This window comes from Bos indicus, chromosome 19 (assembly GCF_029378745.1).
Source record: "Bos indicus isolate NIAB-ARS_2022 breed Sahiwal x Tharparkar chromosome 19, NIAB-ARS_B.indTharparkar_mat_pri_1.0, whole genome shotgun sequence".
Taxonomy (NCBI): domain Eukaryota; kingdom Metazoa; phylum Chordata; class Mammalia; order Artiodactyla; family Bovidae; genus Bos; species Bos indicus.
This window is the reverse complement of record NC_091778.1, coordinates 52478675-52500644: the sequence shown is the minus strand read 5'-3', so window position 1 is coordinate 52500644 and position 21970 is coordinate 52478675. Positions and strand designations below refer to the sequence as shown.

The following is a 21970-nucleotide window of genomic DNA, read 5'->3' as shown; positions in this document are numbered from 1 at the left end:
TCCGAGTGCAACGTGTTCTTGGCTTGTGTTATGACCACCAATCCTTGTGGGTGATGTGTCCATACCAATTTCTACTCTGATCCTCCCAGACTTCCAACTCCAAGGGAACTACACTGAGATTGTCCCAGAGAAAATGACCATATGGGCAAGTGGACTTCGAGGAGATGGGCTAAGCCAGTCAGGCCTCACCACTCTGCTTCAGCCCCGACTGGCAAGGCACTGTGAAGTTGATCACTGCTCTGCCCCACTCCCTTCGGCTCTGGAGGGCTAGCAGGCTCCTGGCCCCAAAGCCAGGCAAACCTGACACTCTACAAGGATTTATGACCATCAACAGTCTATCCTGAACAGCGAGGGGTCCCTGAATGCTGATCGCCCTGGAGAGTACAGACATGAGCAAGGGGCTTAGCCAGCTCAGGGGTGATGCAGAGGCCGAGCCCCTCATGTGGGTGTCCCCGGAAGGCCTGTGGCAGGAAGTGAGACAGTAGAGCGTGCTGTGGACAGTCAGTTGGTCTCTGTGCCACATGGAAGCTGTATCGTCTTCCAAGGACAAACTACTGACAGCACTGGGTGTGGTGGGGGGACAGGACACAGCATGCACAGGTAGTGCCAATCACTTCTCACAGCAACATGGAATGCCAACATGTTGAACGTGCCAAGAAAGGGGGTGGCAGGACCCTGAGCTCTACTTCCAAGCAGTACCTTCCATTTGCTTGATTTCGAGGGGAGGGGGGATATTCCAGAACCTCATTACTTCATAGAACCAACAAGGTCAGCAGCCTGAGCCATGCAGAGGGCAGAACACTGCTAGTAAAAGCACGCAAACTCAGGGACAGGACTGGAGCTGGGAGCTGAGGCCACTCACCCCAGTCGAGAAGCTAAGCTGGGCCTGCCTCACCCTAGGGCCCCTTGGACATCAGTGGTGGCGTTTCTTATATATGTGTTCAAGGAGCAGTGGGTCAGTGGCCAAAGGACAGTCGGCTGTTAGGTATGTGTGAAGGCTGTCACTCGACAAGTAATTCAGGCCAGGCAGCATGTCCCCTCCAGGCCTTGCTCCCCTCGCACCTGTGTAAGTTCACGGGCTTCTGGGCTTTGTCCTTCACCTGCTGCCTGGCTGCCTGCACCTGACCCACCAAAGGCCAGGAGCAGCCACATGGCTGACGGTGGGAAGGGTACAGGAAAGGCACAGAGGAGGCCAGGCTCTGCTCCTCCCAGGGACATCATGCTGGGACCACAGGCCGATGAGCCTGGGCAGGAGGGGGTCTCTATCCTTCATACTCTAAACACATCAGCAGAGGACAGTGACATTTGGAGAGGAAGTCATCAAGTCACCCGACAAGGTAGGCAGGTCAAGGATCAGGGCAGGGAGAGGCTTCAGGGCCCAGGAAGGACAAACGGGGCGCTGACAGTCGCTTCAGGTGCTTTTATTGGTTCACTTGCAGGGCTGGAGTCCAGGCAACACTACTGCAAACCCAACCGACACACACCTGCAAGACCCAAGTGGGAGCACGGGGAGCAGACTGGTCAGTGGAGGCTGGGCACCTAGTCACCCTTCGCTGAGTTATGGTGCCTGGTGGCATGAGAGGGTGTGTCCACATGAGGGCAGGTAGGATGAAGGTGGGGCTGGGGGCCCCCTCCCTTGTGTAAAAGGAGATGGCTAAGCTGCCTGGGCCTGAGTCTGCTGGCAGGGTGCCCCCGCTCCTTATGCTGACCCCTGACTGTCTTTGGACAATAAAGTGCATTACTGAACAAAGAGTGACTCAAAACCAGAAGCAGAGAAATCACAACACTTTTTCTTTAGCTAAAAGACAGACGGAAATGAACTATGCAGATGCCAGAACTTCAGGGTGAGCAGGATATTGGTCGAAGAGAAGGTAAAGACCAGAACAAGAGGAGGAGGAACGGTGGGAGCCGTGAGGTCTGAGGTTAGCGCACTCCTGCTCCCCCTGCAGACTCACGTCTGATCAAAGGAGCAGGCGACCTGGGCCAGAACACACGCCCAGCTTTCTGGCAGGCAGCCACAGATGAGTTGGGGAAACGGGGCTCTGTGCCTCGTGCCCCTAGAACAGGCCCAACCCACTGGCCACTTGAGTGTCCTATGCCAGGTCAACCCGGAGGTGCCAGGCACACCCCTGCCACAAGTAAACACAACACCCAGGTGTGCTCTGTTCACAGGCCAAGGGCGAGGGAGGGTCACATAGATTTGCGTCCTGCCCTAGGACAGAGACACGAAGTCCTCAAGCAGCCTGTGTCTGGGTCCACCTCTCCCGGGGATGAGTGCAGTGCAGCTCAGAGATACAGGTTTTTTTTTAAGGCAAAGAGGCATCAGGATGTCCACAGCTCCTGGGGAAGGGCCAGACTGGAACCCAGCTGTAGAAGAAATGCAGGACCCTAGAGCACGTGCAAGGTCTGACCACAACCTTTGTCCTGGGATGGTCTGGACCCACACCTCAGCACAGTACCCACTTTCTGACGACCCAGCAGCAGCTCCACAGCCCTCTACAACCAGGTTCCTACTCCCTGACCTGGCTTGTAACGTGGCCTTGTCAGAGGCCAGGGTCTAGGCAGGACAAGAAGAAGGAATGGTGGGGACAAAAGGGACCAGAGCTTCCAGCCCTGCCTGGGGCCACCCAGCTCACCCAATGCAGGCCTGGTCAAGTGTTGGCTGCCCGAGGGGCTGCCTGCTCAGTGGGGGACACTGCCATGCTCCTGCTTGGTCCTGGGTCTGCAGCTGTGCCAGCCATGTGGCCTGGCAGGAAAGTCTCAGGCACTGAGGTTCACTTGTGAGGAGACCTGACTGTGGGTCCCCCGTCCACTCACCCAGGCTGCACACACCTCCAGGGACTCATTAAAGGAGGGACGAAGGTGGAAACTAGTCTCTCTCACTCCCCTTTTATGCAGTTTTTATCTTAAAAAAAATAAATAAAAGTCTTCTGGGCAGGAATTACTGATTAACTGTTATTACAACCAAAGCAGACTTTAAAACCCCCCCATGGAAGCTGGGTGGGAGCAGGAAAGGGCGAGCAGCAGATTCACCTGCAGACCAGGCGGACAGGAGGCCATGAGCCTCTGGCCACACATTTCCACTGCATGATGGCTACCAGAAGGGGAAGTGGTGGCCCTCACAGGCAGGGTCTGCCCCAGAGCAACAGGGTACAGAGGTCACCAAGAGCTCCCAACCAAAAACAGGAACAGGAGCAGGAACAAAAAGCATCCAAGGAAGGAAAAAAGAAAGCTGGATGGTGGCAGCGAGCCCTCCCACCCCGATTCCAGGTGATGATTCAGAGGCACCTAGTCCTTCTACCACAGTGGGGGCTGCTGTGGGCGGCCAGTTGAGGCCACACCGTGCCTCCACCAGGATACTGGTTTTAGCCCGCAGAGCACCAGCCTGACTCCCTCTCTCCAGGGAAGCCTGGTGCTGAGAAGCTTCCTGGGTCAGGGACCCCAGGGCAGCCGCCCCCACCTTGCCTTCAGGGCTGCTGAGGTGGGGCACGGTCACAACAATCTCGGCTTCCGAGAGGGCTGGGGTAGGCCCAGTCCCGCCAGCAGGGCCTGGGAGCCCTAGGTCCTGGGGAGGCTGCACATCTCGCAGTGGCCGGTGCCCGGCTGGTTCATGAAGGTGCAGTGCTGACAGGCCCACATGGCGGACGAGGCGGCATGTGTGGAGCCACCGACGGCTCCGTACTCTTGGAGGCCTGGAAGCTGCACACCAACTGTGCCTGTGGGGTAGGAAGAGAAGCAGTATTCATCCATTCTGCACAGGAAGCTGTCCCACCCCACTCTGAGAGTTGCTGCTTATCAGGACAGGAGGGGACTCGAAAAGCAACTGCCATGGGCGTGGACAAACGTGGCTTGAGAGCCCCACCTTGGGTCCTCTGCTCTCTCTCACACACAAAGCCCTGCTAAGGAAAGCTGCTGTCTGCTGAGCAGAAGGCTGCCAGCTGTGGCCACTCATGCACCTGCCCACTGCCCCTGCCCAGCTGCTGTGTCAGTGGCTCCTTCCTTTTCACTGCTGAGCAGCAGTATGTGGTATGAAGAGCATCTCTGGTTATCTGTCTCCCTCCTGATGCACACTTGGGTCACTGCCAGTTTTAAGCTATTGTGAACAAAGCTGCCACGAATATTCTTAACACAAATCTTAGTGCGGATTTGTGTTTGCCTGTCTCTTGAGTAGCAGTGGGCTGGCTGGGTCATCCTTACCAGGGCGTGGGAGAGCTCCAGCTGCTCTGGGAGTGTGTGAGCACGCAATGCAGCCAGAGTCTGCATCTCATCTCACAGCATGTAATGGTAGCTTATTCAATTTCCACTTTTCTGATGACTGATGGTGACCTTACTGGAGCTTTTTGTGGGACATCTTCTATGGCGTATCTTCTCCTAGTCTGTGCCTTGCCTTTTCAAGTTTTAGACAACATTTCTTCATGAGCCCAAGTGTTTCATTCTGATAAAGTCCACCTGACCAATCTTTTAGTCAGTGTTTTTCTCTGTCCTACCTTCAAGGTCCTGAACATATTCAACTCTTTTTTTAACATATATCTTTACAGTTGTAGATCTTACCACTAGGTCTATCAGCCTGTGATAGACCTAATGTCCCAGCCTGTATTGATTTTTTGTTTCTTTGATTAAAAAAAAAAAATCTTTTAGCTTCTCCTGTTGCAGCACACAGGCTCAGTAGCTGCAGCTCGCCGGATCTAGAGCTCATGGGCTTCAATATTTGTGGCACACAGGCTGTTGCTCCACAGCATGTAGAATCTTCCTGTGTCCCCTGCACTGGCAGGCAGATTCTTAGCCACTGTACCACCAGGGAAGTCCTGTGTTGATTTTTATATATGGGGTGTACTGCAGAAGTCCAAGTTCATTTTACCCACACAGATACCCATTTGCTTCAATGTGTTTTCCTAAAAAGGGTATATCTCAATCAGGTGCCTTGTTATCACCCAATTCTCAACTCTCCATCTGGCCCATCAGCCTATTTATTCTCATGCCAACAGCACCCCGTTTTAACCATGGCAGCCTTACTATTGAAAACAGACAGTTCACATCCTCCAGCTTCTTTTTTTTTTAATATTTTATTTCTTTGGCTGCACCAGGTCTTAGCTGTGGCACGCGGGACCTTCGATTTTCACTGCAGCATACAAGATCTTTAGTCGTGGCATGCTAACTCTTAGCTGCAGCGTGTGGGTTCTAGTTCTCTGACCAGGGATCGAACTTGGACCCTCTGCGCTGGGAATGCAGAGCCCAATGGCACCCCACTCCAGTACTCTTGCCTGGAAATCCCATGGATGGAGGAGCCTGGTGGGCTGTAGACCATGGGGTCGCTAAGAGTTGGACATGACTGAGCAACTTCACTTTCACTTTTCTCTTTCATGTATTGGAGAAGGAAATGGCAACCCACTCCAGTGTTCTTGCCTGGAGCATCCAGGGACGGGGGAGCCTGGTGGGCTCCCATCCATGGGGTTGCACAGAGTCGGACACACTGAAGCGACTTAGCAGCAGCAGTAGCCACTGGACCACCTAGAAGTCTCCATTCTTCTTTTTTCATGATTGTTTTCTAGCCCCTCTACACCCCCAGATAAATTTTAAAACTTTTTCCCCTCCCTTCCCTTGCAAAATAAATATGTCTAAGGGGAATGATGATTGAGACTGTACCAATTAATTTTGGGAAAACTGACATCTTAGAAATATCTTGCCTTCCAGTCCAGAACAATGGTATTTCTTTACGATCTATTTAGCTCTTCTGGCAAAGTGTTAGCTTTCAGCAGAGAGCTCTTACATGGCATCAGTAGACTGTGTCACGAGATCACTCACGTTCTGTGACTCTGCATCTGCAAAAGGTACTCCATTGCTAATTTACGTTACCAACCCCTGTGTAGTGAGCAGAGTTCTGTGAGTAGTGTATCTGTTGAAAGCATTTGACAACCACACAGCATGTTTTAGCAAAGTGACAGGCGCTTTCCCAATAGAGGCTCCAGGCAGTGGGTCCAGACCATACCATCCTGCTGCTGTGAGACTGATGCTTGACATAGGTTTGGGTTTCTTCCCAACAGAAGTATGAGGCGTGGAGCCAATGGGACCCAGCTCCTATGGGGTCACTAGCTTTTCATTAGTTTCTAGTGAGGATGGCAAGGCATACCACATGCTCAGACGAAATCCTTTCCTGATCTGGTTTTCTTTTCTCCCAACTGGGCCAGTGCTTATCTAGGAAAACCTCTTGGTCAAGCCACCCTCCTTTCCCAGCTTCCCCATGTGCTCTTTCTGGAGCTCTCTTTTTAGAGAGAGGGCTCCAAACCACTAAAGCTGCTGCAGTCAATGTTTCTGTGTGAGGCATCTGAAGAATAACACCAGAAGCTGGGAGAGCCCAGTACGTGGGAGAGCTGGACCAGGAGCTGAGACCCTGGCCAGCACCTCACACTGTCCACCCAAGGACATGAGGCCATGGGCTTGGCTGTAGGAATTTGGTGACAACATTGGGTCCTCTGTTTCAGAACGTGAGGACAAGAAGTAGATGGCATGTCCAGCTCTTTTACCGTTTGGCTGTCAGAATCATATAAAAAGAAAATTTAAACAGAAGAGCAACACAATGAATACCAAGGCTCCTCAAGCCCTGAACTTCCGGGTACTCAGTGTACAGAAAGTAAGAACCCCACGGGGCTCCCTGTGGCCTGGGCTCCACTGAGGGTTTCCTGACTAACTCTGGCTCGAGTAGCTGCCCTCCAGACTGAGAAAATGTTTAAACACTTTTTCATATGTACTTTCAGGTGTGTTTTCAGGGGGCACTGCAGTTCTTCTCAAAGCCACAGGGCAAAGGGCCACCAGGGTCACCATCCTCTCGAGCTCTTGGCGAGGGCGCTGGGAGTATGGGGGCAGCTGGATGGAGGCTGATGGTTGGAGGCTCTCACTCTGAAGACACAAGATCCCCTAGTTCTATTCTCTTTTCCTCTTTTTCCACCAAGAATACTCTGATGATTGACGGGGAAAGGGGAAAACAAAAGCCTGAGGAGCCCAAAAGCTGTCTGCACTCAGCACTTAGGTGAGTGTGAAATTCCTGTTCACCTAAAACAATGACTTTCAAACTACTCCTAGAATCATGTACAAAAATCCATAGAACTGTGTATCCAAGATGTGTGGCCTTTACACATATGCTACAGTGATCAAAAACATCTGTGGGCCCCAGCAAAGGTCTGTCTGTGCTTGTTCCACTGCCCATGATGCCATCAGGATACATTTGGGCTCAGGTTTCCAGGGCCCAGGAAGAAGTACTGGGGCCTGAAGGGCAGGAGTCTGAGCCCTGGTCATGGGGGTTGCTGGAGGGGAGGACACTTACTGCAGAGCTGCTCGATGGTGGCCCATTGCTCAGACTTCTTCCAGGTCTGGGCAAGCTCCTCATTTCTGGTCCTCACGGCCTCCAGCAACAAGCTGATGCTGTCCTGCAAGAAACCAGAATGGAAGAGTCCAACTCGCTTCACTGACAGTAGACAGACTTGCTCACAAGTTTTTCCTCCCCAATATCAAGACACACTTAAGGGAGAATTGCGAATATCTCCCAGGCCGTCACATGAAACGCAAAACAACACACACTTAGTCTATAAAGACAAATGCTAAATTGAGGTAAAATATAAATTCTTCCCAGAGAGCCCCAAGGTGACCACTATGCTGCTCTCTCTCCTGGGCTGACTGCTCCACCCCTAGGTAGTCACAGCTCACAGGCCTTCTCCTGAGGGCCTGGGCAGACGGGCAGGAGCCCCATGGCCATGAGGCCCACCCTCGTCCCTCTCGCCTCCCTCAGTCCTCTGTCTTCATCACGTCTATATCTCAGTGCGCTTTGCAACCTAGAACCCCAGGGTTAAAGTGCAGGGAACTAAATAGCTTTTTTTTTTTTTTTTAATAGCTTTTATAATTAGAAACTTACAAAGCCTTCCAGGGGCTCTCAGGCAGTACCTTCAGAAAATGTTTCCTAACAGATGACTACAACAACAGCACACAGTTTCCAGTGAGAAGGCCCTAAGCTTTCACCACCTTCCCAACCAGACAGGCAGCAGCTGAGCCTGGGACTGGAGCTGCAACTCTCTGGGCAAGCAGGGAAGGCAAAGCTAGTGTGAAGCCTCAGGATGCCCAACGTCAAGTATCACAAGTGAGCAGTTTGGACAAAAACAAACACAAGATCAACCCAGCAGGACACAAGAACAGCTACAGAAAAGCAGTGGGAGGAAGGGGCCTTGCCCTTCTACTCTGTCTCCTTGTAGAAATGCGTTTCCTTGGGTCTCAGGCAGAAAAGGGGCCAAAGTAAAAGGACAGCCACAACACAACCCATGCAAGAGGCTTCCTGATTGGACCCGCTACTCCTGTGCTGCTCAGAAAGCAGCTGCCATCTGTAACACTTCACCATCATCTCCCCACAAAGCATGTCCTAAAAATGCCAACTGTGCAGCTGTGCGCCCAGGGCCTGGATGTTGGCCAACCTTCTGGGCCAAGGTGATAAACCAGAGCTGATTCGGGAGAAGGGGAGATCAGGAAGAAGCAGAGGCTGGGATTCTCAAACTGTTCCAACAGGAATTTTTTAATTGCTGATTTCTAATGCTTCCCTTAGAAGGACACAGCTAAGCGGCCTCTGTGTCCCGTATGATTTGTCCTCCGTCATGGAGGGCAGACACTTTTGAACAAGCTGTTCTAGTGCAAACTCTAAAACTGAGAAAGTCACCTGTCAAGGTCCTTGTGCAAAGCTGCTGCCCACAGGACAGGTTAAGGGGGCCTTAGCTGCTCCGGTGCTGCCCAGAGTGCTCCAGTCTGAGGACAGAAAGCCCACCTGGTTCGTACCTGCAGAGGCATGACGTCATTGGTGACCAGGAACAGCAGGAGGTGGAAATCCGAGATAGTGTCCAGGAACACAGATGAGGTGTTGTGGGACAGGTAGGTGGCCAGGCTGTGGAAATCCTAGAGGTCCAGGTAAGGGGGGGAGGAGGGGGAGACAGACACAAGCACCCGTTGGTCCCAGGTCAGAGTCAGAGGACAGCCACTGTCCTACAAAAACGAGACTGACCACATTTAGCGCTGAGGGATGGCCCACCCCCTCTCCTTCTAGAACCATTTACTGGGAGCCAGGGATTGAGAAACACAGCTGCAGAGGAAAACTTCCAGGAAAACACTCAGTACATCTGACTTACGGAAGAGTGTAAGCAACATGTCTGTGAAACTGACCCAGCTGTGAGACACATTCAAACTCACCTCTGGGGAAGAGAGGAGTGGGAAGGCCACGTGGGGCTGCAGAAGCCCTGTCTGTCCGGGTGCACTGCTGACCACGGCAGCAGAGTAGTGAGGAACAGGAATTGCGGCAGAGGGATAGGGGGATTATATGACACTAACACTTTCAACAGGACTGAAGCAGGACATTCAAGGGTGCCACCCCAGTCAGTGGCTCTGCTCCTCCACCAGCACCTGGCCAGGTGGGCAGTGAGGAAACCAAAGTATCAGAGAGGCCCTGGACACGAGTCACTGCTTCAGAAGAAACTTTCAATGCAGACATTCTCTAACCAGGCCCATTTCTGCAGCACCTGTGATCAACTTGGAATGTGTGTTCACAGGCCACTGACGTGAGGACACGGCAGTCGGGGCAGTTCTGACTGGCCTAATGTGCAGGTGAGAGCCGAGGTGGCCAGGCCACATGAGGCCCCATGGTTTGGATGGTGCCAGAGAAACGTGGCAAGGTGATGTGGTAGAGGGCAGAGCACACAGCAAAGCAAGACACCGCCACAAAAGACGGCGCTTACCAACAATCAATAACCTTGCTGGAAGAGGACCTGAAGTGACCAATAAAACAGGCCCCCTGAGAATGGTCCTTCCGGCAAATCCGCAGGCCTGAGGACTTAGAGGGATTTGCCTCTATGCTCATCCACTGCCGCTGCCCTGGAGAGGGCTCATGAGATCAGCAGTATCTTAGAAAAAAGCCTAACCAGGCTTTGTCACAAGAACGAACGAGGAGAGTCAGAAACCTTGATACTTTCTGGAAAAACAATAGTGACACTAGATAAACAAGCAGCGGCGACTTTAAATTATGTTTCTAAAGACAAAGAGCTTACCTGTGTCTCACCCAGTACATCCCGGTTTTCAATAGGAAATGGATTTTGTGAAATAGAAAAAGTATAAACTGGATCCTTGGGGAAAGTTGTTGTGATCTAATGAACAAAAACACAAACCCATGATAAATTAATTGTGTCGTAAACAGGGATGTGGGCCCTGAGGACACCAATCCTTGGAGCCCCGAGCTGCTCACAGGAGCAAAGTCCTAACTGTTCTACCCTGAATGGGATGCTTAGCTCTTAGGACAGCCCCTAAATGAAAATTCTGAAACTGTGACTCTCAGAGGCAAATAAAGACTCATTTTTCATATCTGGTAAGACTGTGGTACCCGTGGGCAGTTTCCTAACTCCACCTCCACTGGGACGGCCTCTCAGCTGCTCTCCCGCTGCCAAGGGGCAGCTAGAGGGTGGGCCACGGGAAAGAACAGAGGCACGAGCGCCATCTCAGGAGCCAACGCTGTTCCCACCACCATGTCTGGAGGGCAAGTGCAGAACCAGTTCCTGATGGTTTTGAAAGCCATGGTGCCCTCCAGCGAGCTGGCTGAGGCCCCTTCCAATTCCCAGGCACCACTCCATGGAGCCAGGGCATGACCAGGCAAGAGGAGAGGCCAGGCTGGGGAGATACAGGGCATGGCTCTCCCCTGAAGATGGCTGGAGCCAGGAGCTCGCGTCCAAAGCGGGGGTTGAAACCCTGCAGGGCCTCAGACGTGGTTCAGAAATGACAGAGGGCATTTAAAATTCAAAATCAATAGAAGCTACAGGGACAATGGCAAATGTGCAAAAATCAATACAAATACAGTTTCTCATTCCTCCTGGCAGGTGCCCCTCCCCCCAAACGCACCCAAGTGTGCACCACCATCAGCCATCTTTTGGTTGACGCAGCTCTTCCTCTGCAATATGACACTAGCAGCAGATTACACCTCGTCCAGATTTAGCACAGCTATTCTGGTTCCTTCGGGACTATTTCTAAAGAATGAAAATGTGGTTCTGGCCTGTTTTCTGCATCAGTGAAGGCAGCGAGCTGTGCCAGGCTGGCTGGCCCAGGACCCGCTGTGCCCGTGCCAGCGCTGTGACAGTAAGCTGAGCCGTCAGCAGCTCCTTCACTCGAGCCCTGCTGGCCTTTTATGGATGAGACCACGTGGCCTCGGGGCACAGGGTGTGAACTCAGCACAGCGCCAAGTCCTACTGTGAGGCCTCGCTTGGTTCATCTGAGAGATACAGAGATCGGACAGCCCATGCCTCCTAAGGCTCTGTGAGGATCAAGTGTGCCCAGTCATATGGAGCCCGCAAAATGGGCAGCATACGTGGGGCTCAGTCTCAGCTGCCATCATGATTCTAGAGATGGCAGAGGGGCCACCTCACTGCAGAGACAAGGCCTGTGGTAGGCTCACACCCCTCCCTTTGGAAGGCAGATAGAGGAGTGGACCGGCAACAACAGAAGACCCACTAGTAAGTAAATGTGGAATCAAGGGAACTATTTGTTAGACCTGTAACTGCCCCTTGGAGAACTTAAGAGCCAAGTTCACATGGCAGTCTGACTATCCCAGAAACCCAGGGGAGAGGATGCAGGGTGTCAAGCACTTTATTTTGTGCTCAAGCCCTGTCCCCACCCAGCCTGCCTGGCAGACAACCCCCTACATGCGAAGCACCTCCACAGAAGGCCTGAACGGCTGCCTGGCCACGAGGCTTATTTAAAGTCATTGAATGTGCTGATCAGGTGGGGGTCTGGGGCCGGGTGAGGAGTGAGCACGCCTGTCTGGGCACCTGCTCCAACCTCCTTCCACAGGAAGAGAGCACGTGAGTATCACAGGGTGGAATGCTTCCCCATCAACCAAATGGTACTGCAACAGCACTAAGGCAAGAGCTTAGCTCCTTCGTGAAAGGAAACGGGTGGGGAGGCCACTGGGAAAGAAGACCTCAGGAAGCTGGCTTTAAATCATGCAGACTCCCCCTAAGTGTATGCTCCATCAATCTGTTTTCATCTTAATTACACCCTAGGTAGTCTAAAAAGCAGATGCCTTTATGGCCTAGGTAATAAATATGTTCTCGGGAGCTGTCAGTGGGAATGGAGCGTTGGCGGGCTCAGCTCACAGGGACCCGCTGCTCCAAATGCAATGATACTTTACAGCCTGAATCACATGCCTGTCCTAGTCCAAATGCGGCCTGAATTCATTCTGGCAGGCAGCAGTTAGGAAACGAGCCACCTCCCGTACCCTGTACAGGACAGAGCACAGACTGCAGCAAATGCATCAGGCTCTGGTCCTGCAGCATGTGCTGCCCTCTGCCCACGACCACATCTCCGTGAGCGGAGCACACCTCCAGAAAGGAGCCAAGGCTTGGGGATGGTGTGCCAGTACCAGGTGCCTTCCTGGCTCCTACAGTGCCCTCCCAGAGACCATGCTGTCCCTTCACTCAAGGGCAGAGTCACGGCTGTGTTCCCTACGGATCGACTTGCAGCAGCCCATCATGGGCCTGGCTGTGGCGGCTGCTGTGGCCAGGGCAGAACCTGCGCACAGAGCCAGGGAGAGGCTCGCTGACCTCTGGGGCTGCTTGGCCTAGTCGGCGGTCCTCTGCTGCACTGTAGATTGGGAGAAGTTAACCCCTTAAGTTGTTTTTAAGGAAAAAAAAAACGAAAAGCCCTTAAGGTTTCTAGCTTTTCAGGGATGCCAGGAGCTCAGTGACTCAAACATCTCTGGGTGGCTATTCTGCGCAGGCAGAGGGGCAGGTGTTCAAGCGGCGCCCTCTCAAGGCCTCCCCTAGCTGTCCTGACCTCCGCAGGGAGATGACACACACTTACGTCTATGATCAGATACTCCACAGGCAGGGGGCGGGCCAGCTGGGTGATCTCGTTGCCAAACTTGTCTATGTCCTGAAACAGGAGACAAAGGTCCAGGGTGTGAGTGCTGACCTGTGATGGGTTTTCTGTCCACAAGCTTGTCTCACTCCTTAAATTACTACAATTCCTGTTGAAGTGTATGAAAAGCAGAGAGGAAAATGTGCACATTTTTGCAATGACTCTACCTTCCACCATTTCTTGGAGGCCACGACTTAAGAAAGTAGACTTGCTTTTGGCCACAGGTGTCTCCGCCCCTCAGCCTGGTGCTGAAGCTGTGGGAGACAGACCCCAGCTCCCTTGAGGACAGGTTCCTGGAAACAATGCCCCTCAGGCTGCATCTGTGCACCCCGCCTTCTCTATAAGCTCTCCCAGTCTCTCACCTGAATCCTAACTCTTAACAACCTCCCTCACACCTTTGGAAAACCCAACTTCATGGAAACTTAATCCTTACACATTAATAAACACACACACACACACACACACACACACGAGTACACATACTACTACGCAAACATGAAAACCCCACCACCAATCTGTCAAAGTCTAAACTTGTTTTGCTTTGTCAGATGCACGGAACATAAAGTTTAATTATGGGGAAAAATGGCCAGCATATGTTCATTAATCATAAAATGACAATTAGATCTGATTTATGTCAAACATGCTGAGTTCAAACAGAGCTCTCGAAATAAATTCATAAGAACCAACGCTTTTCATTAAAGATTCTGCAAGAGAGGGTCATATTTTCTATCTAACTCATCACTTAACATTATATAAATCATTCATTGAGTCATATATAAATTAGACATCCATAATTTCCAATTATGGGACCTTACATAAAAGTTTATGTTTATTAAAGCTCTCAGACCCTAATGGATGCCAAGCAGATCTCCCTGGGGCATGCAGGTGACGCAGTGCCACCCCAGCACATCACACCTTTTGGGGAAGTCAGAGGCCCATGCCGTCTTTTGAGACAACATTCACAGGCTGTCCTACGTTAAACTGAGTCTGTTATCCTAACCAGAAGTCTAGAGGCTCCATGCAGCCCTGCTCCTTTTTTTTTCTTCCAGATATTAAACTCTTTGGTCCATAGCACATTTCAGATTACCCACCTTTTCTCGGTTCACAACCCAGAGAGCTGCTGGCAAGCATGTGCCCCTCTGCCCTTCCAGAAACTGGTTCAAATACATCTAAGCAAACACATCTAACCAGCCACACAGGGAATAAGAGCACCAGCAGAGGACAGGTTCCTGGAAACAATGCCCGTTCTGTCTGTCCGCCCTCCTTGGAAGCTGGAATCCTGTCCCCTCCACCTGGGCAAGAATCTTTGGTCTTTCCGCATGCTCACTGCTACAGCATATGGAGTAGGCTTGGCTTTCTGTGGCTCTACCAGCTTTGACACTGGCAGCCCAAGACATGAGGCTTGCTGAATGGGTCCTGGGCCCCAAAAGTGGTAGTTTTTCAATGGAGGAAACATGGTAGGAGGCGGGAATCAAACCCAATCAAACTACATCACCATTTCCAAAAATACATGCTTGCCCCTACAAGAAACAACCTGCAACAACTCACACATAATTAGCCCGTCTGGAATTCATCTTCAAATCTAATTAAGCTCTAATATGCAGAGACATTTTCACAGCACCTGTTCGCTTTAATCTTCCCCTCTAGGGATGTTTCTTGCTAAATGCCCCCCTCTCTTTTTTTTGTGTCATGTGATTCTCTTTCAAATTTAACTACCCCACTGTACCCTTCTGCTCCCCAAGAAAATAAAGGTGCTGCATCCCCCTCTCTTCCCTGGAGGAAAAGCAGGTACCTTCTATCTCTCCCCCATGCTTTCACGCAAATGTTTTTGCCAGCCAAGCCCTAGCCCCACACACCATTTTAAAAGGCAATTACTTTTTATGGGCGTTAGCAAATGTCAGGCAGAATACACTAGGAGGAAGACATCTTAATTCTAAGTTTGGCAGCCACCAAAGTGTCAGCAGTTTTATCTCCAGCTGGAGCAAGACACTGGGAGAGTCAGAAATCGAGGTCCCTGATGCCTCGCTACCTCCCATCGGTCACGTCTACGAAACGTCAATGAGAAATCCAGGGATCTCTGTCTGTGTTAGGGATCTCTGTCTGTGTTAGCTCAGAGGCAAGCAGGCTTTGTGCCAGGACAACAGCAAAGTCCACTGACTGGGTGGCACCAGCTTGCTTTGGAAAAGGTGAATGAAATCCTTAATGTATTGCTTTTCTCCTTAAAGAACTGGCAAGAAGACAGTAAGTGAAACTAGCACCTTGATCTGAGACTTCACAGGATAAAGCAAGAAAAAACAACATTCTCAGGACAAAGTCTCTTAAAGAATTACCATTAGGAAGCAGTCCAGTTGATAAGCACCTAAAGAGCGCTTGTTAGCAACAAAAGACCAGCAGAGCCTGGTCCAGGCTTGACAGTGTGTGGATGCACCCAGCGGGCCCCAGAGCACACGGAGGGCACAAAGGGGTATGAGGACAAGCTGCTCTGCCCGAGATCTAACAGCCAGGAGGGGCAGAGGGCAGGTGGCACAGCAGCTGTGTCCACTTCAGACTCCAGATCTCAGTACCAGGACTCGGGCTCTGCTCCTCCGCAGCCCTGCCACCAAGGGTGTGCATGTCCAGCCTACTTCCACCCTCGTGGGGATCTGACGACAGACTTGTCATCTCCAGCTCAATGGAAAGAATGAAAGCCAAGCTCACAGGTCTCAGAGGCCACAGAATCCCTCTTCCTAGACTGGGATGTTGCTCAGTTTCTTCTCTTGCTGGCAATTTCTTGGTTCCTTGATACATTTTCCTGAATAATGCTGGAGGCAAACACAATCTCCTGTGATGAAAACACTCGTCTAGAATTCCCTGGTAGTCCAGTTGTTAGCACTTGGTGCTTTCACTGCCAGGACTCAGGTTCAATCCCTAGTTGGGGAACTAAGATCCTGCAAGCCAAGTGGCACAGCCAAAAATAAAAGAAAGTTTTAAAAATAAATAGGCAAAAAATAAAACATTTGCTTAAAAAAGTTGAATAGTGCAGAGTCTTGCCCTAACAAATATAAAACTGTATTATGAAACTAGATAAATGGATAAACATTATAAATCTCAATACAAAATTAAATCAAAAAGCACTAAAAGAAAATATAAGTAAATAGATAGCTTTAAATAAAGTAAAGAATTACTTTCTAAGTATGATGACCAAAGCAGAAATTACAATTTAAAAAGATTAAGGTATCTCTGAATCAGAAAATGTTAAAACTTCCTTTGTATGTAAAGTTAAAGAAATGATATATATGACAAAGGGTTTACGTATAAAGACCCCTCATAAATGAACACAAAAATGATGAATCGCCTTACAAATACCTCAGGGAACAGAGAGGCAATTCACAGAGAAAACAGCAATGCACACAAGAGACTTGGGACAGACTGAGTGCAGAGCACGGGGTCCCGAGGTCAGAGCATGGGGTGTTGAGGGCAGGGCCCAGGTGGGTGAGCGGACGAGCACAGGGCTGGTCTGCAGCACAGCCTCCTGTAGCCTTCTCGGGGAAACTTTGGGAGGCCACGTGAAACCCGTGAAATATAGGTTAACTTCTGACAAAACAATGCTGTTGGTTTGCTCAGAATGTCCCAGGTAACTCAGAACACACACGGAGTGAGCTCCGGATGAGTCACAAAGCACAGCTAGTCAGTGCCAGATGCTAGGACAAACCCATGTTGGGCTGAAGACAGGTGGGTAAATGATGGGTGGGACAGAGAGGACTCCACAGGCCTCCAGAGAGCGCTGGTCCCCTCCATAGCCACGACACCCCAGCTGCCTGTGTGCTCTCTCCTCCCCACCACAGCCACCTGTCAGCTCTTCCAGATCCTCATCACTGAGGCCACAAGCCCCTCATGCCGGGAGAATCCACCTTGCCACCCCCCTGCCTGGGCAGCCACCTCAGAGCAGCATTCCCTGGGGTCTCTAAGACCCTCCTCGTCCACTGAACAGTCCACCTTCTCTCCTCTACTTCCTGGGCTTTAACCTGAGGTGTCCTGGCAGATAACCCCGAAGAGGCACTCCTGGTTGGCACCTCTTGCCTTCCTTCCTGTCCCACCGCATCCAACTTCAAAACACGGGGACCTCTTCCCACCTTGACAGAAGGTGCTCCCCGGCCATTCTTTCACTGGCTCCACAGAGCTTCCCAGGACAAACAGATCAGAGCTGCAGACAAAGGTGGACCCTCAAGCTTTCCAGCCCTGTCCTCTGTGTGAACCCACACACAAATGTGTGTACATACATGCACCAACATCTACAGGAATTGGGATTTTTACTATACATACAGACACATTTTATTTTTAAAATATATTTATTTACTGAGCTGCGCCAGGTCTTAGTTGTGGCTTGTGGGATCTAGTTCCCTGACCAGGGACCGAACCCAGGCCCCCTGCATTGAGAGCAGGGTCTTAGCTGCTGGACCACCAGAGAAGTCCCATACAGATACGTTTTAAATCTTACTTCACGAGTTTTATCGCATATCTTCACATAATTTTCAAACACACATTTTTAGTGATCACAGAATATCCCACCATATAGATGTATTATAATTTAATGTTCCCGTTACTAGACTTTTAGATTGCTTTAAGTTTTTGTTACCACAGATAACACCATGATGAACAGCCTTAGACAAACACGAGTATGTGTCCTGTTTACAAGGTATATTTTAAATCAACCCCAAAGCCCACAGGAGGACTAAAAGGATTACTTAAATGTTTGCTTTCATAGGTCTCTTTGCTCAAACTGATATTTTCCTGAAATGTATGAGAAATGAGTGTGTCAACTCCTACAGGGCTATAAACAATTCTGAGAAGCCCTTCTAGCCTGCTCTCACTAACGGGCACATAAGCAATCTAAGAAAACAGCAGCATGATTAAGGAAATAATATGTTCCGGGACAAAAGGGAGCTCTCTTCTTAAGGGGAGGAAACTTACAAGACATGGAAATAAACAGCAAATTTCCAACATGATAAAGGGTACAAAGAAACAACACACAAAAAAGCCCCACAGCAAACTCACAGTTAATGATGAAATCCTGAAAACACATCTTTTACAATTAAAAACCAGACAAAAGCACTGGTTATTCAACTCTTCCAAAAGCCCTAGCCAGCACAAGGAGCCAAAACGAAGGGAACAATCATCACTCCTGCATAATGCAGAGAATCCAGAACACATGTACAAATTAGAGGAACAAGTAACAGAGAGCTGAACTGCCCAGCGGTGCTCACTGCAGTATGCAGAAACCACAAAGTGCCCGGGAACAATCCAACAGGCAACGGACAAAACCTTCAGTGGAAAAATCCTGACTTTCTGAGGGACGTCAAGGGTATCGCTCGTGTCTGTGTGTGTGTCTCTGTGTGCGTGAGAGAAAGAGGGAGAGAGAGAGAGGGAGAATCACATCTGGGTGAAACCTGCAGGCTGGTCCTGAAGTCTACAAGAGGCAGGGGAGGGTCAGGAACAGTCCGGGCTTGGGGAGATAAGCAGGGCAGGGCTGCAACAGATCGGAGAAGAGTGAAGTTACAGTGACTTGAACAGCGAGGTACCGGTGCTGAGCAACACCAGCCAGGGGACAGAAGAGAGGACAGAGGTGAGGCCACGATCACAGAGACGACTGCTAATGGAGAAGCACCACAGATCAACAGAGAAAGACAGTTTTCCCAATAAATGGTGTTCAGACAGAATATGGCTACAATAAATTGAGAGGAAAACTGGGCCCCTACCTTGGAACACACATTTGAAGCAATCCTGCTGCTGCTGCTGCTAGGTCACTTCAGTCGTGTCCGACTCTGTGTGACCCCATAGACGGCAGCCACCAGGCTCCCCCGTCCCTGGGATTCTCCAGGCAAGAACATTGGAGTGGGTTGCCATTTCCTTCTCCAATGCAGGAAAGTGAAAAGTGAAAGTGAAGTCGCTCAGTCGTGTCCGACTCTTAGCAACCCCACGGACTGCAGCCTACCAGGCTCCTCCGTCCATGGGATTTTCCAGGCAAGAGTACTGGAGTGGGGTGCCATTGCCTTCTCCGTGAAGCAATCCTATGTGGACTTAAAACCACCAACCTTAGAGAAGACAGGATAACAGATTTTCTTTATGATTCAAAATGCCAAACCGTAGAAAGCTGACCACATGGAAATGTAAGCTTTCTGCTTCAATGACACCACGGGAGAGAAGAGGCAGAGGTGTCACCCTCCTGACACAGTCAGAGGCAGGGAGAAGACTGAACCACCCAGGGAGGAACAGGAAACAGATACAACCAGCACATCACAGGAGACAGGACGGAGCAAACAAATGAAGAAAAAGGAGCCTGGCCTCACTTATGATCAGGATGGCACAATGACAGCTCAAGAAAACGCCCCATGGATGTTGGAATGGTGAGCAGGACTCGGGCCCGAGGCTGTGGAGCACGGTGCCTCACATGGCGTTCTGCTCACAGTGGACTCGTGCCAAGGCAACACAATGGCCACACACAGGTAGGTCTCAGGCTGCTCCAGGGTCAGGGAACGTGGCCTAGCTTGGAGGACACAAGAGCACAGTTTTGGGTCTACTGTGTGCAGCAACATGTAAAACTCACAGTACCTGGTTTAGGAAAATATACATAGGAGGTAAAACTAGAAGAAAAGCAAGGAAGTCATACTGCACTCCTTCTGGAAGCAGACAGGAAGACCCAGCAACTTCAGAGGCCACAGGAACGTTCTGGTTCTTAATTCTGGGAATTAGTATTTCTGCTTTTTTAAATTTCTTAAACATGTTTTATAAATAATCTTTTATATCTACTCAGTATTTAATTTTTAAAATTCTGGGGAAAGAAAAGAGATGGCAGCCTGATGCCTTGGAGCGATGTGTGCATGTGCACTGGGCACGCCGGGCTTCACAGGCCTTTGCGGCTAACAGGGAGCAGCTGTCCATGAAGACACCAGACTTGCAGCTAATAGGGAGCAGCTCTCCATGAAGACACCAGACTTGCAGCTAACAGGGAGCAGCTCTCCATGAAGACACCAGACTTGCAGCTAACAGGGAGCAGCTCTCCATGAAGGCACCAGACTTGCAGCTAACAGGGAGCAGCTCTCCATGAAGACACCAGACTTGCAGCTAACAGGGAGCAGCTCTCCATGAAGGCATCAGACTTGCAGCTAACAGGGAGCAGCTCTCCATGAAGGCACCAGACTTGCGGCTAACAGGGAGCAGCTCTCCATGAAGACACCAGACTTGCAGCTAACAGGGAGCAGCTCTCCATGAAGGCATCAGACTTGCAGCTAACAGGGAGCAGCTCTCCATGAAGGCACCAGACTTGCGGCTAAAGGGGAGCAGCTCTCCATGAAGACGCCAGACTTGCGGCTAACGGGGAGCAGCTCTCCATGAAGACACCAGGCCCCACCACTGCCCCCAGGCCGGCAAGCTGTCCCCAGAAGGCTCAGGACCACAACTAGCAGGACCGCCAGGTCTTAGGGTCTGTAAGTGAGCCATTCTGCATTCCGAAACATGCCGTACAGACATATCTTGTAAGACAGGAACTTCTGGGGAGAAGATCAAACTTTCACAGTGGTTCCCAGCATGGTGTGATTTTGACGTGTGAATGTTTAATAATGGTTTAAGAGTATTTATTCAGAGTACCTGATGCACACAGAATTTGTGTAAGGGCAAAATCTGTGTTATCAAGCCAGAAATTGTTACTGAACACCACAGGAGAGAAAAGACAACAGAATTCTTAATCAAGACTCTTTGGAAGTGTTTCCTTTCAAGAATGATATGGAGAACCCTTTCCCAGAGCTCCTTACTGTCCCACAAATCTGAGGGGACGCCTGAGCGAGCTATCACAGGCCAGCCTCACTGTGTCTCTTCACTGCCACCAGCCGAAAGGAGCAGATACAGCATCGAGGCCTGCCTGCTCAGCGAGCATTTCCTGACAGGCTGCTACAGAGCAAAGACAGGTTGCTTGCTACCATAGTGACCCGGCCTTCCTGGCACAATGACAGTCCCTGCCCCCACTACCCTCAGACCATGCAGAAGCTCAGATTCAAAAGTAGAAGGCAGACCTTCATTCCAAAGAGCTGAGGGGGAGACCAGGGGCAGGGACAAGACCCTCAGGCTCTCGTATTTTTCCTTTGCACATTACCCACTGCCACAGACGCCCACAGCAAGAAAGATACAGCTTCAGACAGTCTCAGCCCCACTTGTAATCCCTGAGGAGGTGAAGTCTTTGTCACAATCATGTAGTGTCTAGCCTTCAAGTCACCACCAGGATGAGGCCCTGGAGCCCCTCAGCTCTGGGCGCTCTCCTGGGTGTCTGACATGTCCCATAGGTAGTAGGGTGTGTCCTTGGCACCGAATGCTATTCAGCAATGAAAAGAATGAAGCACTGCAGACTGCAGGCATGGATGAACCATGAGACACTATAAGTGGTGAAAAGTCAAGTCACAAAAGACCACACACTGTAGGATTCCATCAAGGAAACCAGAGAAAGCAAATCAGTGGTTGTCAGGAGTTGGGAGGACTGGGGTATAATTGCTAAACGATGCAGGGCTTCTTTTTGGGGGACAAAACTGTTCTAAAATTAGATGGTGGTGATGGCTACGCAACCCTGCAAATATCCTAAGAGCCCCTGAGCTGGGCACTTCAAATCAGTGAACTGTGTGATGTGCAAACTGCATCTCAATAAAGTTATTTAAAAATACAGCCTTGTTGGAACAATAAAAACAAACAGAAAAATGACTAGACACTGTTTAGTGTCTAGTCATTGCACACACTGATACAAAAAGAATGCTAGAAGAGTCAGATCATTTCAAAGAAGCTGGCTCATCACTCTTACGGGCTTTCACTGCTTGCCTAGTTTTGGTTCCAGGCCCCTTCTGCCAGCAAGTCTTTGTGGCCTAAGTGCAGTGAGACCACAAGCAGAACTGGGAGCCTACAACTGGTTACGTGGTGAAAACATCCTTCAGCAATGGAGACGAGGTACTTCTCAGACACGAAAGCAGCCCTGCACCACAGGAAATAAAGGCTCCTCCAGGAAGAGCAGTGCCGGAGGGAAACTGGAGTCTGC

At 50.5% G+C, this 21970-nt stretch overlaps 1 protein-coding gene across 1 annotated transcript in view; it reads right to left on the bottom strand.

Moving 5' to 3' along the window:
- Positions 1–1405: 1405 nt before the first annotated feature.
- NPLOC4 (NPL4 homolog, ubiquitin recognition factor) overlaps positions 1406–21970 on the bottom strand; it is a 50162-nt gene continuing 29597 nt past the window's right edge. The window contains exons 13-17 of the mRNA XM_019981243.2: positions 12865–12936; positions 10068–10163; positions 8809–8925; positions 7319–7421; positions 1406–3716 (exon numbers count right to left, since the gene is read on the bottom strand). Coding sequence (XP_019836802.1) covers positions 3559–3716; positions 7319–7421; positions 8809–8925; positions 10068–10163; positions 12865–12936 — 546 coding nt within the window. The 3' untranslated portion in view covers positions 1406–3558. The remainder of the gene's footprint in view (positions 3717–7318; positions 7422–8808; positions 8926–10067; positions 10164–12864; positions 12937–21970) is intronic.